At 44.1% G+C, this 17,668-nt stretch overlaps 1 protein-coding gene across 3 annotated transcripts in view; it reads left to right on the top strand.

Annotated features, from left to right (window-relative positions):
* Positions 1 to 17,668, top strand: part of RBM33 (RNA binding motif protein 33) — a 145,743-nt gene that overhangs the window by 81,008 nt on the left and 47,067 nt on the right. For all 3 annotated transcript variants that reach the window (XM_069729730.1, XM_069729731.1, XM_069729732.1), the window contains exons 13-15: positions 2,442 to 2,612; positions 2,697 to 2,948; positions 7,753 to 8,385. In XM_069729730.1, coding sequence (XP_069585831.1) covers positions 2,442 to 2,612; positions 2,697 to 2,948; positions 7,753 to 8,385 — 1,056 coding nt within the window. The remainder of the gene's footprint in view (positions 1 to 2,441; positions 2,613 to 2,696; positions 2,949 to 7,752; positions 8,386 to 17,668) is intronic.

Here is a 17,668-nt window from a genome sequence, read left to right as displayed (position 1 = left end):
GGCTGTCACTTTTCTTAGTTGACTTTTTTTCTTGCCATATTCTGGTTTAGAGCAAATTTGGGAAATGGCTCCACACTATATGGAGCTGTGTATAAGCACTGCCTCTGCAAAACACATCTGATGGTCACAAACACTTTCTGAAGGCCATTGGTTCCACAAATGATCTCTTGATGAGACATTCCTGCCCATTTGAAGCCATTTCAGGTAACTACATGGTGGAGCTGCTTGAGGGAGAATGGCCGAAGGGTGCAAAGCTGTTGTCCGTGTAAAAGGGGACGTCTGAGGAAATCTGAGGTTTAATAGATAATCTGGTTTGTGCAACATGTGCTTCATTACTCCCTGTTTCCATATGTGATCTTTTATGGTTTTGCTGTTTGCTGCCTTCACTCTGAATCTACAATGTGCACATGCCAATAAGAATAAGGAAAACTATTTTATGAACAGGTGTGTCCAAACATTTGCCTGGTAATGCACATATTAGTCTCATCCTGCACTTGTCACTGCAGCCTTATCCACAGACAGTTGATTGAAGCCTTGGCACACAAGCAAATATTAAAGGGAACCTGTCACCCCGAAAATCGCGGGTGAGGTAAGCCCACCAGCATCAGGGGCTTATCTGCAGCATTCTGTGATGCTGTAGATAAGCCCCCGATGTTACCTGAAAAAGGAGAAAAAGACGTTAGATTATACTCACCCAGGGGCGGTCCCGCTGCTGGTCAGGTCAGATGGGCGTCTCTGGTCCGCTGCGGCGCCTCCCATCTTCATTACAAGACGTCCTCTTCTGATCTTCAGCCACGGCTCCGGCGCAGGCGTACTTTGCTCTGCCCTCTTGAGGGCAGAGGATAGTACTGCAGTGCGCAGGCGCCGGAAAGGTCAGAGGCCCGGCGCCTGCGCACTGCAGTTCTTTGTCTGCCCTCAACAGGGCAGAGCAAAGTACGCCTGCGCCGGAGCTATGGCTGAAGATCAGAAGAGGACGTCTTGTAATGAAGATAGGAGGCGCCGCAGCGGACCGGAGACGCCCATCTGACCTGACCAGCAGCGGGACCGCCCCTGGGTGAGTATAATATAATGTCTTTTTCTCCTCTTTCAGGTAACATCGGGGGCTTATCTACAGCATTACAGAATGCTGCAGATAAGCCCCTGATGCCGGTGGGCTTACCTCACCTGCGATTTTCGGGGTGACAGGTTCCCTTTAAGTGAATTATTGTCAGGCTATGTGCAGATGTTCAGGATTTCTTGCAGAAAATTCCTGAGAAAAACCTGAAATTTTTTGCAAGAAATCTGCATGAGTTTTTTGCGCGTTTTTGATGCGTTTTTTTTCCGGACATTTCCCAATGCATTTTATAGTGGGAAATCCGCAAAAAAAACCGCAAAATTAATGAACATGCTGCGTTTTTTTTACCGCAATGTGTTTTTTTTTGGCGGAAAAAAAACGCATCATGTGCACAAAACATGCGGAATTCATTCTAAATGATGGGATGCATATTGTATGCTGTTTTTTTGTGGTTTTATAGCGTTTTTATCGCGATAAAACGCGGACAAAAAACGTCAAAAATCAGCAACATGTGCACACAGGCTTATTGTTCATCCAAAACTCAGTACAACAATGTAAACATTTTGGTCATATTACTCTGACCTTCCTCAGTGTACCGACTGCTCATATCCTATGGGTAGAATAGGTATGGACCTGTTCGCATCCCGGGGCTGATAAATAGACTGTATAATGGGCGCTATAAAATTGGTCTTTTCCTTGGTCGGTTTGCCGTATGTGTTTGTGTATGCTTGCTCTCGTCGGACGAGGTATACACCCTTAGTCCTAACGTTTACATTGTTGTACTGAGTTTTGGATGAACATTAAAAATAATTCACTTAATATTCGCTTGTGTGCCAAGGCTTCATTCAACTTATTAAGGTCTGGGACCCTACTTGAGCACCAGCAAAAAAAAATGTTGTGCCACGTTATACCTTCTTATCCACAGACAGAGCATGCGATCAGACCTGTCCATCACTATCCTCCAGGTAAAAAACGTGGCACGTAAAGGCTTATTCATACATCTGTGTTTGGTCAGAGAAAAACTATGATTGACACCTGACCTGAGTTTTGGAGACACTCCTAGTTTTGGCATAAAATACTGATGTGTGAATAAAGCCTAACAATCTGTTTTTCAATTGTAGGAAGCAAATGGGCCGATCTGGCTTAGATGCTCGGCCTTTTTGTGAGGAAAGAGGTGGATCTGTCTAATTTATTAGGGAGTTCCACAAAATCAAGCTCCCAATGCAACTGCTAAACTTAAAAAATAAAATGTCAGACCCCTGGAATTTCTAGCACTTTGGTTTTTCACATTTTCAAAAATGTTTTGTCCACTTTCTTGTGGTTTCTTGTTGTTCATTTGAAGCTGGTTTCTGAGTTCTGACTATGCTTGTACCGCACCTTTGTATAGGTCCAAGCGCAGCCTCCAATACAGCCACTACATCAACATCACCACCATGGGGTGCCACCAAAGCCGCCGATGTCCACCCAACAGCCACCTCCATTTAGAGCACAGACACCCCAGACTCCTACCCATAGAATGCCAGGACAGCAACGACATGGGCCTCTAAAGCCCAGACAGGTAATATGGCAATAGAAACAGTCTTTGTCATTGCTCTTTCTGTTCCAGAAGGAATTTAATGTTTAATTTTTTTTTCTTTCACAGAATACACCAGGTCAGAATATGACAAAGATTCATAACCCACAAACGGCGCATCAGAGGAATAGCAATTTAAGGGAGTTGCCTATTGCGCCCTCCAACTCGGCTGCAGAAATTAACCGGAGACGATCAGCACAAGTTAAACCTCTTGGAACCGCAACACCACAAGCAAAGCCAGAAACTCCCGTCATTGCACAAGCTGCAAAATCTCTGAGCACGACTAACCTCGTTAAGCAAGAACCGAAGATTGAAGAGCAGGTTAGTAATGTTATATATATTAGTCAGTAGGGTGAAAGTAAGATGAGTCCAGTTGGTTGGGTTAAGTGGGGGTAAACTTCAGAACTAGTGATCCAGAGGAAGGTAAAATCTCCTCCAAAGGCATGTGCCCTAAAAAGAGAGCATGTCTCTTCTGTTCCACAAAATATTTGGACTGGAGCGATTTTCAGACAGGATTGAAACTTTTCCATAAGCAGGAAGATATTATGTTTTTATTTAGGGGATAAGCTGCTTCTGCTGAAACGAAGTGTCATGATATTGCAGCAGAATTTACCGGGGCAATGGGCTCCTTCCCAGTCCCTATAGCTATTAGGACCTTAGGCTATCCTTGTTCCCCAGATTACCCCTAAAGGTAGAGATTCCAGAGTCTCGTACCTCGCTGTGCTCCTATATGCATTTTCATTTGTTTCCTCCACAATCCAGGGATGTGTGGGGACAAGAGTGTATAGGGTAATACACTCACAAAACAACTGAGTGGAAATCAAGGGAACCGTAGGAGGGACAAACCAAATTGGAAAAGGATTAAGATAAGCACAATACCAAATCCACGCAGGTATCTCCTGTAAAGTAAAGGTACCGTCACACTAAGCGACGCTGCAGCGATACCGACAACGATGTCGATCGCTGCAGCGTCGTTGTTTGGTCGCTGGAGAGCTGTCACACAGACAGCTCTCCAGCGACCAACGATCCCGAGGTCCCTGTTAACCAGGGTAAACATCGGGTTACTAAGCGCAAGGCCGCTGAAGGTAAGTATGTAGTGTTTGTTTTTTTTAACATTTACGCTGGTAACCAGGGTAAACATCGGGTTACTAAGCGCGGCCCTGCGCTTAGTAACCCGATGTTTACCCTGGTTACCAGTGAAGACATCGCTGGATCGGCGTCACACACGCCGACTCAGCGATGTCAGCGGGAAGTCCAGCGACGAAATAAAGTTCTGGACTTTCCTCTGCGACCAACGATCTCCCAGCAGGGGCCTGATCGTTGGTCGCTGTCACACATAACGATTTCCTTAACGATATCGTTGCTACGTCACAAAAAGCAACGATATCGTTAACGATATCGTTATGTGTGAAGGTACCTTTACACCTATCGACTGCTACGAATTCTGACTACTCCTTCAACACTAAACTAGGAAGTTGTAAACTATCACCAGCAATTCCCTAGTGGAAAAGCTGAGCATATATACCTGAGAGGAGTGGCCAACACAGAACAGCTGAGACGATTCGGGATGAAATCCTTGATTGCTAAAAGGAAGGTTAAGCAGATCTAATACATGCTGAGGTTGGTGTAATCAGACGTTGCGAACTTCTGGCCCCTCTCTGTTGCGGTATCCACTTGACACAGTTTGCTGCTGCAAACCCATTATGTAATACAGTGGGCCGAAGGCTGACACTCTTTTTGCAGTGAATTCAGAGAATTTGTAACAACTAACTTTTTACCACGGTAATAAGTACAATTAGTCTACAACAAGAAGCGTAGTGCAGATAAGCTGTGTAGTGCTGCCCATAATATTGCAGCTGCTATACTTTCAGAGCTTGTTTGACAAGGACATAAGTGATCTCATTGGTACACTGGAAACGATGAGCTTCTCTTATTATTTCTTTTTTTTTTAATATTGGTCTTTGTGTAATGCCGCCTGCTGGTTAATCCACAAGGCAACAGCGGGTGATTTAAATTCCATACAACACTTGTTAGGCTGGTTTCACATTTGCGTTTAAAAACGCAGCGTTTTAAACGCAAACGCATGTGGTGAAAAAAACGCATGTAAACACGCTAAAACGCCGCTTTTTTTAGATGCATGCGTTTTTGCATGTTTTATTACAAACGCGGCGTTTTGACGCGTTTACATGCGTTTTTTCATGCGTTTGCGTTTTTTAAACACATGATGAGAAGTGTGTGACAGCTGCCAATCATCAAAATCAACAAGAAAACCCACTATAAACAGAAATAGCTAGGGTTAGGATCCCTAGTAACCCTAGGGATCCTAACCCTAAGGGATCCTAACCCTACCCCTAACCCTAAGGGATCCTAACCCTACCCCTAACCCTAAGGGATCCTAACCCTACCCCTAACCCTAAGGGATCCTAACCCAAGGCAAAAAAACGCCGCTAAAAATTATATGTTGCATTTCTGCAACACAACGCATGCATACAAAAGACGCATGCGGTGGCAAAACGCATGCAAAAAAACACATGCGTTTTTAATGTTAAGTATAGGAAAAAACGCATGCGTTTTTGCGCTAAAACGCAGCGGCAAAAAACGCAAATGTGAAACCAGCCTGAGCGGTGCAAAAAACGCCTCTAAAATAAAGGTGATAGTGGGGAGAGGATGAGAGTTGAAGGGTTATGCACGTAAATAGATATTTTCAGATAATGATTGTAAATAGCTCGCTGACACAAAAAGAGGACTTAGAAATCCTCCAAATATTTTTCAAAAAGCACCAGAATAAAGGCAGAGATGCTTGCCTGCCCAGGCCTCCAAACAAATGCACTGTAAGGGTATGTGCACACGTAAGAATTTCTTGCAGAAAATTCCTGAAGAAAACCGGACATTTTCTGCAACAAAACCGCATGCGTTTTTTTTTGCATTTTTACCGCGTTTTTCCGGTGCTTTCCCAATGCATTATATAGCAGGAAAATGCGAAAAAAACGCAAAAATTTATGAATATGCTGCATGTGCACAAAAATTGCAGAATGCATTCTAAATGAGGATGCATATGTATGCATTTTTTATGCGTTTTTATCGCGTTTTTATAGTGAAAAAACGCAACGTGTGCACACAGCCTAAGGGTGCAACGGACACAATTAAACCTGACAGCAACACGGGTGCAGCAACATGGGTGCAGCAATACCGATGAAACAGCCACTCTCAACCTACCAATCCATGGAGGGGGTGGCTGTTTGGTATATTAGTGCACAAAAGATATTAAAAAATAATATGGAAGCTCGCAACCCACGTCAAGGGTTCCCTGGTTTGCCAGTCCTATCACTAAACATCAAAAAAGAGCTCACCGACACAAAATGAGAACTTAGAAATCCTCCATAAATTCTTCATCTTTAATCGGGTTCGCTGCACCCTGATAAGCCTCTCTGCCTTTTTTTTCTGGTGTTAAATCATTGTAAATAGTTGCAATTTGACTTTTTATTAACATTTTGAGATTTAGATATGAACACTTTTCTTTCAGCTTGTTGCCTTGGAGAACGGCCACCACTGCTAGAAAGCAGACCGTGCCCAGTGCTTACAAGCTCTATTCTATTGAGCTTGAAAGCACTGCTTTGAACATGATCAGGATCACTGGGGTGCGGTATTACCTCCTAATTCCGGCTAGCTTCAGCGCAGTGTTTACAAGCTAAACAGCAGAGGTTGTCGGTCTCCAAGACAGCGAGGGTTTATCCCCCTACTAGACAACACCTATTTAATCAGTTCAGGGCATCAGGGAAAAATAAGAACTATGGTTACTTATCTCCTAAGTGACATAACGATGGTGTGTCATGTGACACTTCACCAGACCAACAAGTTGTTGAAGCCCCTTAGAGCGATTTTGATGCAGTTTTATAATAAAAATCATCATCATAAACTGCACCTTGGTGCACTGTGTGAACGAGACCCGTGCATCATGGATGTCCTCTTTTACTGTTTTGCATTATTTTTTTTGCAGTTTTTATGCAATTTCTAAAAAAAATGTTATTTTTAACTTGCTAAAAGAAAAACTTGGCTGACAGGTGATGACTAATAAAGGCAATTAAAGCAGTTTAATGGCTGGTACAGCGCCCCCTTGGATGGCGAACCTTCCCACGTAGCGAGTACATAGCACAGTGCAGGAAGTCCGCTGATTTTCACATTACCAGCTTTGTGCATGGACTTTTGAGACCATAATGCAAACAATATCCGCAGAGTAAGCTGACCATTGATAGCGGAGGCATGCCAGTCTATCCTGCGGTGGTCCGTACCGGGGTCACCCTTTGCAGTGCATTTTTGCAGGCACCATACGCAATGCACAGGGCTTGTCATACCTGCCCTAATTTAGAGCTCTCACAATGACAGGTTGTTGTTTCTGACATGTCGGATATTTAATTACCGCACTGTCCATTACCTTCTGCTTGTCATAGTCCAGGCCCATGCTTTATCTGCTATTCCTTAGAGATTTTCCATAAGGACCTTGTGTCCCTTGGTGAATCCGCCATTCTATAGTAAGCCGCCCTGTCCACTTGTCCTCTAATAGGCTGCAAGCCAGGACCGTGCATTTGGTTTCTTATTAGAGTGCACGGACCGAGCAAAGGTTATTTGATGCTTATTATTTCCATCCACAGAAGCCACGAAGGCAGAATAATAAGTCTTTGTTGTAGACCATTAATATTCCGGCTTTGCAATTGACATGATTTTGATTCTGGAGAAGGGTGCACGAGTTCAAGGTCAGCCTCCCGACTTGTGCTGTTCATTACAAGCAATTATTGTGTGACAAATGAGTTGGAGATCATGCCTTAAAATTCTGTAAGAAAAAAATCAATAGTTCTAATGAAACCTTTTCAGGTCATTTACCTCACTACCTTTGTTAGTTTGTCAGGAGGGAAGGAGATAAAGCGATCTGACAGAAGGCCGCTCGGGTGTCGCCATACTTGTTTCATCCTGTATTTATAGAGCGGCACACAATTTCTGTGCGTGCTTAAACTGCCAATGGCTGCCCGATTGTGTGCCGAAAGAGGACGCCGGCACAACCAGGAGTGCAAGAAATCGTCCGCGATTGTTGTATTTCATGGAGATTTTTTTTTTCCTTCTTTCTTTGCAGTTTCCCGACGAAGATGAAGAGACTAGAAAATACCGCCTAAAGATCGAAGAGCAGAAGCGCCTAAGAGAAGAGATTTTAAAGCAGAAGGAGCTACGCCGGCAGCAGCAGGCAGGCGCCAGGAAAAAAGAGCTGCTTGAAAGGCTATCACAGCAGCAGCAAACGGCCAACGCGGCGCCGCAGGCTCCAGTAGAGGCCGATAAACCCACAGCAAAGGTGGAAAATGACAGTAGTCCAATCATGACTCACGTGACCGAGCAGGCCCGGCCAAATGTGAAAAATAGACTGGTATCAAAGAGGCCAGAGACATTGTCCGTGCTGACGCCGCAGAAAATCCCGCTGCTGCAGACGGCGGGAGCCAGTGCACCAATGCAGGGCATGCAGAAGAAAGTGGTTAAGCAGATTGTACAAAATAGGGTAGCAGGAGAGAGCCCGGCAGCAAAAGTGCAGCCGCTGCGCCCCGCCGGGTCCGCTGCCCCATTTGGGCAACAACCGATTATGAAAGTCGCCTCCGTTCAGGCGAAAACGCAGGAACAAAGACTCGTAGGGGCCAAGAGAACTGTCATGCAGAGGTCCGGCAGCAGCGAGCAAGCGCATTTAGCCACAAAAGTCCGTGTTATTAAGTTATCTGGTCCGGTAAGTCCAAAAAAATTAGTTCTTTTTATTCAGAATAATTTTGTTTCATTTAGTATTCGGTAATGTTGGAAGAATACGGCTGGCTGCACCCCGAGGCACTTGTCTTGCATTGGCTTACCTGCCACAAGCACAAAAGGATCCAGGCATGCTGAAATCTAACATGCTCGACCTTCTGAGGATATTCATGGAGTGTGTGGACATGGGAACATTGCTTTTGTTGCTTACTGGGGTGGGGGGAGATTTTTTTTCTAATTAATAATAAACCTTATGTCGTAAAAAGTTAAATTTTAAAGTTGCATAGTGATCCCGAGGACAGGCTCTGGGTCCTGAGAAGCCCCATCCTGAATGCAGCAGAGGTGCACATGCTCGGCCTGCTCTCCAGTCATTGTCTATGGGACTGGCACAGAAAAATGCTTGGCTTTCTCCATCACTGAGAGCCAGGGAAGAAGCAGAGGCGCACATGATCGGCCTCCTCTCTGTTCAGTAAGCTAGATTCTACACTTTGGAAAGGGGTATACATTTTAGATTCCGGGAATAACCCTTTAGCACCCTAGTGGACCTCTCTTCTCTTGTGCACTAATATTTAGATCTCTATATACAGGCAGCAAGATGGACATGTCCATTCTGACAGCCATGATCATCTATAGTCATTTACACATACAAGTGTAATTCAACCTCTAGTCTTGGTCTTCCCTTAAACACATATGAAGCGAAGAGTACAGTCTTCCCAGGTCCGAGCTATGGCCGGAGGGAAAGTATACATCGGTTGCTTTGGATGTTACAGAGATCTGGTGCATGTTTTATACTATCAAGGTGGTAATCTTGGCCTGATTTGTAGCTGGTTTATTACCCTCTTTAGTGGGACGTGTCATATGATGTGTACATGTGAAATGTTTGTGTGTCTTTATCCTGTAATGTAACGGTTACATAGATTACTGAGCCGCCATGCTGTAAGAAAGACATTGGCTGGCACACGTGCTTCGTGGCTCCCATACTATGATGCTACGGTTTATGAGTGGGCTAATGCTTACACAGGAAGCGCACAACTAGAAGGGTGCGATACAGAACCTTATTTTGTCCAGTCTTATGTGTCGTATAATGTATTGTGCTGCCTTCCTGTATATGTACAGCAGGGCGGCGTGGCGGTACAGCAGGGCGGCGTGGCGGTACAGCAGGGCGGCGTGGCGGTACAGCAGGGCAATGTAACGGTATAGCAGGGCGGTGTGGCGGTACAGCAGGGCAATGTGACAGTATGTGCCACCTGACTCCTCTTTGCTGAGCGTATTCCATGAGATGGTATTACCTGTGTATTTAGGATCCCAAAAGCAGCCAGGCGTGTGGTCCCTTACTGGAGTATTCCACCTGTGTCACATCACGTCTGATAACCAGAGGTCATTACAGGATCAGGGAGGTATCGGCAAGGGAATTGGAATGCAGTGATCAAATTGCTTCAAAAGGATTGTCACCTATCAGGAAAGGTTTCCTGATATGTTCTGTCCATTGTTAAAAAAAAAAAAAAAAAAAAACAAACAAGCAAAACTGTTATTACTCGCCCTCCCCAGATCTAGTACGAGTCTCCGCCACAGCCCGGTCGCTGGCTGCAGCAAATGTCAACATGACGTCACCATTGTAGCCAAGTAACGATCACTGAGCTTCAGCGGCTCTGCACATGTAGACCGCACAAGCCACTAAGCTCTATAGAGGTCAGTGATTGGCTGCAGCGTTGTCACTGCTACAACCAAGTAATGGAGACTGCAGCACAGTCAGCGGTGGTCCTTGGGAGGAGTGAGTAAAACCCAGTTTCTTTTTTTTTTTATGGGTACAACCCCTTAAATTGCCTCTCAAGATACTTTCCACAGAGGCTGTGACCGGTGACAGCAGTGGAATTTATCACCAGTAGGCTATTATAGCTTGATTAAAGAAGCACACTTCCCATCAAAGATTTTATCCTAATATATCGCAATCATGATATTATATAGCACCGAGAACTTACAATAGCTCATTTTCCCATTCTACCCAGTTAATTCTTCTCTTTTTTTTCTGCTTTATGTAGAAACAGGAAGTCTCTTGTCCCTGCGTTTATCATTCCCCTCTTCCAACTCCTGACCCAGCTGCTCCTCCTCCCCCTGACAGAGACTTTTGCAGTGAATCATGAGTCATACTGGGAGAATTGACCTCCTGTTTCTACGTAGAGCTTAGAAGGATTCAGCTCGTCAGTTTTTAATCATGTGAAGCCATTGACCTAATGGAAAAGAGAAGTATTAGCTGGGTAGAAAAGCAAAATGAGCAGTTGTAAGTGCACAGTGCTATATAATATGGCGACTGCCATATATTCGGAGGATACGCATTTTGGTGAGAGAGCTGCTTTAATGGACACAATATATGAGGCTCGCATTAAGCACCTGTAGTTTATAGGTGTCAGATCGTAGTACTTGGCATCGGTCATCCATGGGCTGTTATGGCAGCTGTATGTTGGGTGTGATGGATAAGGAATGGCTATATGATGACAAGCTATAATGTAATGTAGTTTTTACACAAATTCCATATATTGGCATCGCACTCATTTATTTCAGGGTCACGTGAACGATCTGAATGAAAACCTTAACTGAGCATCATTGTGTAGGCTGTTACTTGTTCACATTAGGACCCCCATCCATTGGATACCCCCTTATTTTGTAATGATATCCGCCATCTGGACACAGAGTACTGCATGTTATTACTCTGGGGGTCATGAGATAATACAATCCGGAGCTGCCTCTTCCCGATATGTGGAACGTCTCCCATGCTATTTTCGTTTATCGGTTCTGTGTAGACTTATCTGTAACATAAAAGCGCACAGATGCCCCCCGCACTTTGTACCTGCCATCGAGTTGGGGGTCTGCGTGGTTTTAAGAAAAGATCAGTGGCCAATTGAATGCAAGGGAGAGTGACAGGCGCCAGCGAGTAGGAAAGCCCTCCTGGCAGACGGATTGTGATTTAATTGTGCCCACCTCTCCAGGATGTCACTGCTCTCCACACATTTTAGATTGATCACCCGAATGTTTCCAAAGATATTTAACCCCATAGGACAACTGGAGAAATTGGGAGATAGCGACGCTGGGAGAATCGAGTGTAGAGTTTATCTACTAAGACTTGGAACCCTATATCTCAAGGAGAATAATATAATCAATCACTCGCCTCGGCAAATCTAAGTCCCATTACCGATGATTATTGCTGAAAATTTTGCTGCAGACAAAAGGAAACCCCACAGAGATCCTTCCTTAAGGCCACTGGGCAGAAATCTGTCCTCTAGATTAATACATTACCTTTGCTTCAATAGGCATATTCTCAAAATGGAAAGGCCATTTGCCACATTATCTTGTCTGCTCAGGGTTGGAAAGAGTTTTTTTTTCTTCTTCATCTAAATATTAATTTCCTTATTTAATTACGTCCACCGTCCTTTCCCATCTGTTTTTTTTTATGATGCCCAATATGTACCAGATCTCGCTTGTTAAAATGATTTTTGTTCCCATTTCTTTAAAGGGATTGTCCAGTTCAAAATGAAAAAACAAAAAAAAACGTAGATGTGTTTAAAATGGCAAAATTACAATTTGGTATTATACTTGTACGAAGAAAAGTGCTTTGATTTCAGTAGCTATGTGCCAGCCCCCTTCGCAGTCTATGCATCAAAGAAGACAGTTTGCCTGAAGTGGTTTTCCAAGCTTAAAGGGCTATTCTCATCTCCAAGATCCTATCCCAATATATAATAATAATATTTAGAAAATGCCTCCAATTAGAAATGTAATATAGTTCTTCTGATTCACTATATCACTTACCCCATGTGCAGGGTATTGCTGTAGCTTAGGTATCCATGGTTATGACCACTAACTGTTCTATGAGTGCCTGTAACCATGGATGCCCAGGCTACATGGGGGTAAGCGACATAGCGAATAATTAGAATTATACTACATTTCTTATTGGCGGTATTTGCTTATGTTATTATTTCACCTACTAAATATTGGGATAGGATCTTGGAGATGAGAATACTCTTTTAAGTTATCGAACAGCAATCCTCCTCAATATCCAATCTGTGGTGGGTGTGACACCGGGCCCCTTCATCCTGCGATAACCACTACACAGTGGGAGAGAACTGTGCTACTTCGGCTCTATTCACTGGTTACATCCAACCTGGGCTTAAATCGTTTGGTCATTGATGGTTCCCGAGGGTTCCCCCCCCCCCCATACCAACGTGATATTGATGGTTTATCCTTAAAATACATAATAAATATCGTAAGCCTGGAAAACCGCTTTAAGAGTATGTTCACACGTTCCTGATTTCCATCCTTTTTTTTTCAGGACTGAAACCGCAGCTCTTGGCAGAAAACGCAGGTCCTTTTTTTGGTCCTTTTTTTGTGCTTTTTTGGTGCGTTTTTTGATCCTTTTTTTTATGCAGTTTTCTATGCAGAGTCTGTGTTTTCTAGGAAGTTTTTTTAGGGTTAAAATGGCTGAAAATACCCTAACCCTAACCCTACCCCTAACCCTACCCCTATTCTAACCTTAGTGGGAAAAAAAAAAATTCTTAATTTTTTTATTGTCCCTACCTATGGGGGTGACAAAGGGGGGGGGGGGTGTCATTTACTATTTTTTTATTTTGATCACTGAGATAGGTTATATCTCAGTGATCAAAATGCACTTTGAAACGAATCTGCCGGCCGGCAGATTCGGCGGGCGCACTGCGCATGCGCCCGCCATTTTGCAAGATGGCGGCGCCCAGGGAGAAGACGGCCGGACGGACACCGGGAGGCCGGGTAAGTATAAGGGGGGGAGATTAGGGCACGGGGGGGGGGGGGGCATCGGAGCACGGGGGGGCGGGCATCGGAGCATGGGGGGGTGGGATCGGGGCAGCCACACTCCGCCCACGCACTTCCGCCCGCTTCCCCGCACTTCCTGCTGCAGCGGTTCGGCACCACAAACCGCAATAAAACCCGCAGATATATTTTTGATCTGCGGGTTTTACTGCGGGTTTGACCTCACAATGGAGGTCTATGGGTGCAGAACCGCTGCGGCTCCGAAAAAAGAAGTGACATGGTACTTCTTTTTTACCGCGGCTATTCAGCGCGGCTTTTTTTCCCGATTCTCGCATCATGTGCACAGTGGTTCCTGTTTTCCATAGGGTACAGTGTACTGTACCCTGCATGGAAAACAGCTGCGGAACCGCAGCGGCAAAAACGCTGCGGTTCCGCAGAAAAAAACGCACTGTGTGAACATGGCCTAACTATTCAAAGTGGGTCTGTCTCCTTATGCCACTAGTCATGTGCGGACATAGGAAATATTCTTTCAAATGTTCGGAGCTTCTGGGACTGACATCTGGACACGGACACCTTTTCTAATTAAAGTTCATGAATAAAATTGTGTATTGTTATCATATTAATATAAACAGAGGGGTGGTGAGGGAACACTTAGCTAATTGAAATGAATTTAAATCTCCTGGTCCAGTTGAATTACATCCTTGGGTACTGAAAGAATTAGCAGAGGAAATTGAAAATATCATGGAGAACAGAAGTCTTAAAAGATTGGGGAAGGGGAAATGTTGTCCTTATCCTCAAAAAAGGAAAAGATGGAGCCAGGAAGTTACAGGACAGTGAGCCTTAATTCTATACCAGGAAAGATTTTTGAACAAATTATTAAACCACATTTATGTAAGTACTTGGATAAGAATACAGTAATTAACCAGAGCCGTTATAGGTTTGTATCAAACAAGTCAGGCCAGACTAATCTAATTTCCTTCTATGATGGAATCACTGACTTGGTGGATCAGGGAAATGAGATAGTGCCCAAAAATGATTAAGTATGGGATTGGCAAGGTTACGGTTAGGTGGATTAATAATTGGCTCAGTGATCATACTCAGAGTGGTGATAAATAAGTTGCACATCCAATTGGAAGTGTTTCACGTGGGGTTCAACAAGGCTCTGTTCTGGTCTCAATGTTGTTCAACATTTTTATTATAAATGATCTAGATAAGGGAACTGAAGGTAAACTAATTAAATTTGCAGATGATGCAAAGCTAGGAGGGATAGCGAACACTAGAACAGATAGAGAACGGATTCAGAAAGATCTAGATAAGCTTGACAATGGGCAGTGAATAATAGAATGGTATTTTAGAGGGAGAAGCGCAATATTCTTCATCTGGGCAAAGAAGATGAAAATTACATCTACAGAATAGAGGAGGAATAGAACAAAGCAACAGCACGTGTGGAAAAAGACTTGGGTATACTAATAGATCACAAACTGCACATGAGTCAACAGTGTGTTGCAGCAGCAAAAAAGGCAAACACAATTCTGGGATGTATTAAGAGAAGCATAGAGTCTAGAGCACGTGAAGTAATTATCCTCCCTCTACTCCTCCTTGGTCAGGCCTCACCTGGAATACTGTGTGCAGTTCTGGGCACCACATTTTAAAAAAGACTGAAAAACTGGAGCAAGTTCAGAAAAGAGCTACTAGGATGGTGAACAGACTGCAAACTATGTCCTACGAGGAAAGGTTAACCCCTTAATCCCATATGACGTACTATCCCGTCCAGGTGACCTGGGACTTAATTCCCAGTGACGGGATAGTACGTCATATGCGATCGGCCGCGCTCACGGGGGGAGCGCGGCCGGGTGTCAGCTGCCTATCGCAGCTGACATCCGGCACTATGTGCCAGGAGCGGTCACGGACCGCTCCCGCCACATTAACCCCCGGCACACCGCGATCAAAGATGATCGCGGTGTGCCGGCGGTGCAGGGAAGCATCGCGCAGGGAGGGGGCTCCCTGCGGGCTTCCCTGAGACGATCGGTACACGGTGATGTACTCACCGTGTACCGAGCGTCTTCTCCCTGCAGTCCCCGGATCCAAAATGGCCGCCGGGCTGCATCCGGGTCCTGCAGGGAGCACTTCCAGGTCAGGATCAGGCTGCAGCTGCAGCTCTAATCCTGCCCGGCTGTATGTCAGATCACCGATCTAGCAGAGTGCTGTGCACACTGTCAGATCGGTGATCTGTGATGTCCCCCCCTGGGACAAAGTGAAAAAGTAAAAAAAAAAATTTCCACACTTGTAAGAAAAAAAAAAAAAAAAAATCCTAAATAAAGCAGAAAAAAAAAAAATATTATTCCCATAAATACATTTCTTTACCTAAAAAAACAAAAAAAACAATAAAAGTACACATATTTAGTATCGCCGCGTCCGTAACGACCCGACCTATAAAACTGGCCCACTAGTTAACCCCTTCAGTGAACACCGTAAGAAAAGAAAAAAACGAGCCAAAAAACAACGCTTTATTATCATAACGCTGAACAAAAAAGTGGAATAACACGCGATCAAAAAGATGGATATAAATATCCATGGTACCTCTGAAAGCGTCATCTTATCCCGCAAAAAACGAGCCACCATATAGCATCATAACCAAAAAAATAAAAAAGTTATAGTCTTCAGAATAAAGCGATGCCAAAATAATTATTTTTTCTATAAAATAGCTTTTATCGTATAAAAGCGCCAAAACATAAAAAAAAGATATAAATGAGGTATCGCTGTAATCGTACTGACCCGAAGAATAAAACTGCTTCATCAATTTTACCAAACGCGGAACGGTATAAACGCCTCCCCCAAAAGAAATTCATGAATAGCTGGTTTTTGGTCATTCTGCCTCACAAAAAATCGGAATAAAAAGCGATCAAAAACTGTCACGTGTCCGAAAATGTAACCAATAAAAACGTCAACTCGTCCCTCAAAAAACAAGACCTCACATGACTCTGTGGACCAAAATATGGAAAAATTATAGGTCTCAAAATGTGGAGATGCAAAAACTTTTTTGCTATAAAAAGCGTCTTTTAGTGTGTGACGGCTGCCAATCATAAAAATCCGATATAAAAAACGCTATAAAAGTAAATCAAACCCCCCTTCATCACCCCCTTAGTTAGGCTAGGTTCACATTGCGTTAATGGGTTAACGCTAACGGACAGCGTTGCACGGCGAAAATGTCACAATTAACGCCGTGCAACGGGTCCGTTAGCACAACCATTGACAGCAATGTGATTTTCGGGTGTAGCGCATCGTTAGAGCGTGCCATTTTCAGCTCGCGCTAGCAAGGTGCCATTCTTTTGTGGCGCGCCTCAGACGCTGCTTGCAGCGTCCGCGGCGCGCCCGAGGTCCGATCCCCGATCTTCCAGAGCGGGGACGTTAACGCGACCACTAAACACGACACCTAAAAAGACATTGCGTTAGCGCAATCCGCTAGTGCTAAACGGATTTCCCTAACGCAATGTGAACCTAGCCTTAGGGAAAAATAATAAAATTAAAAAAAATGTATTTATTTCCATTTTCCCATTAGGGTTAGGGTTAGGGTTTGGATTACATTTACGGTTGGGATTAGGGTTGGGATTAGAATTAGGGGTGTGTCAGAGTTAGGTGTGTAGTTAGGGTTACAGTTGGGATTAGAATTAGGGGTGTGTCAGGGTTAGAGGTGTGATTAGGGTTACAGTTGGGATTAGGGTTAGGGGTGCGTTTGGATTAGGGTTTCATTTATAATTGGGGGGTTTCCACTGTTTAGGCACATCAGGGGCTCTCCAAACGCGACATGGCGTCCGATCTCAATTCCAGCCAATTCTGCATTGAAAAAGTAAAACAGTGCTCCTTCACTTCCGAGCTCTCCCGTGCGCCCAAACAGGGGTTTACCCCAACATATGGGGTATCATCGTACTCGAGACAAATTGGACAACAACTATTTGGGTCCAAGTTCTCTTGTTATCCTTGGGAAAATAAAAATTTGGGGGGCTAAAAATCATTTTTGTGGGAAAAAAAAGGATTTTTTATTTTCACGGCTCTGCGTTGTAAACTGTAGTGAAACACTTGGGGGTTCAAAGTTTTCACAACACATCTAGATAAGTTCCGTGGGAGGTCTAGTTTCCAATATGAGGTTACTTGTGGGTGGTTTCTACTGTTTGGGTACATCAGGGGCTCTGCAAATGCAACGTGACGCCTGCAGACCATTCCATCTAAGTCTGCATTCCAAATGGCGCTCCTTCCTTTCCGAGCTCTGCCATGCGCCCAAACAGTGGTTCCCCCCCACATATGGTGTATCAGCGTACTCAGGACAAATTGAACAACAACTTTTGGGGTCCAATTTATTCTGTTACCCTTGTGAAAATACAAAACTGGGGGCTAAAAAATAATTTTTGCGAAAAAAAAAAAAATTATTTTAACGGCTCTGCGTTATAAACTGTAGTGAAACACTTGGGGGTTCAAAGCTCTCAAAACACATCTAGATA

Source organism: Ranitomeya imitator, chromosome 6 (genome assembly GCF_032444005.1).
Source record: "Ranitomeya imitator isolate aRanImi1 chromosome 6, aRanImi1.pri, whole genome shotgun sequence".
NCBI classification, from domain to species: Eukaryota; Metazoa; Chordata; class Amphibia; order Anura; family Dendrobatidae; genus Ranitomeya; species Ranitomeya imitator.
Note: the sequence above shows the minus strand (reverse complement) of the source record. Positions and strands in the feature narration are given on the sequence as shown.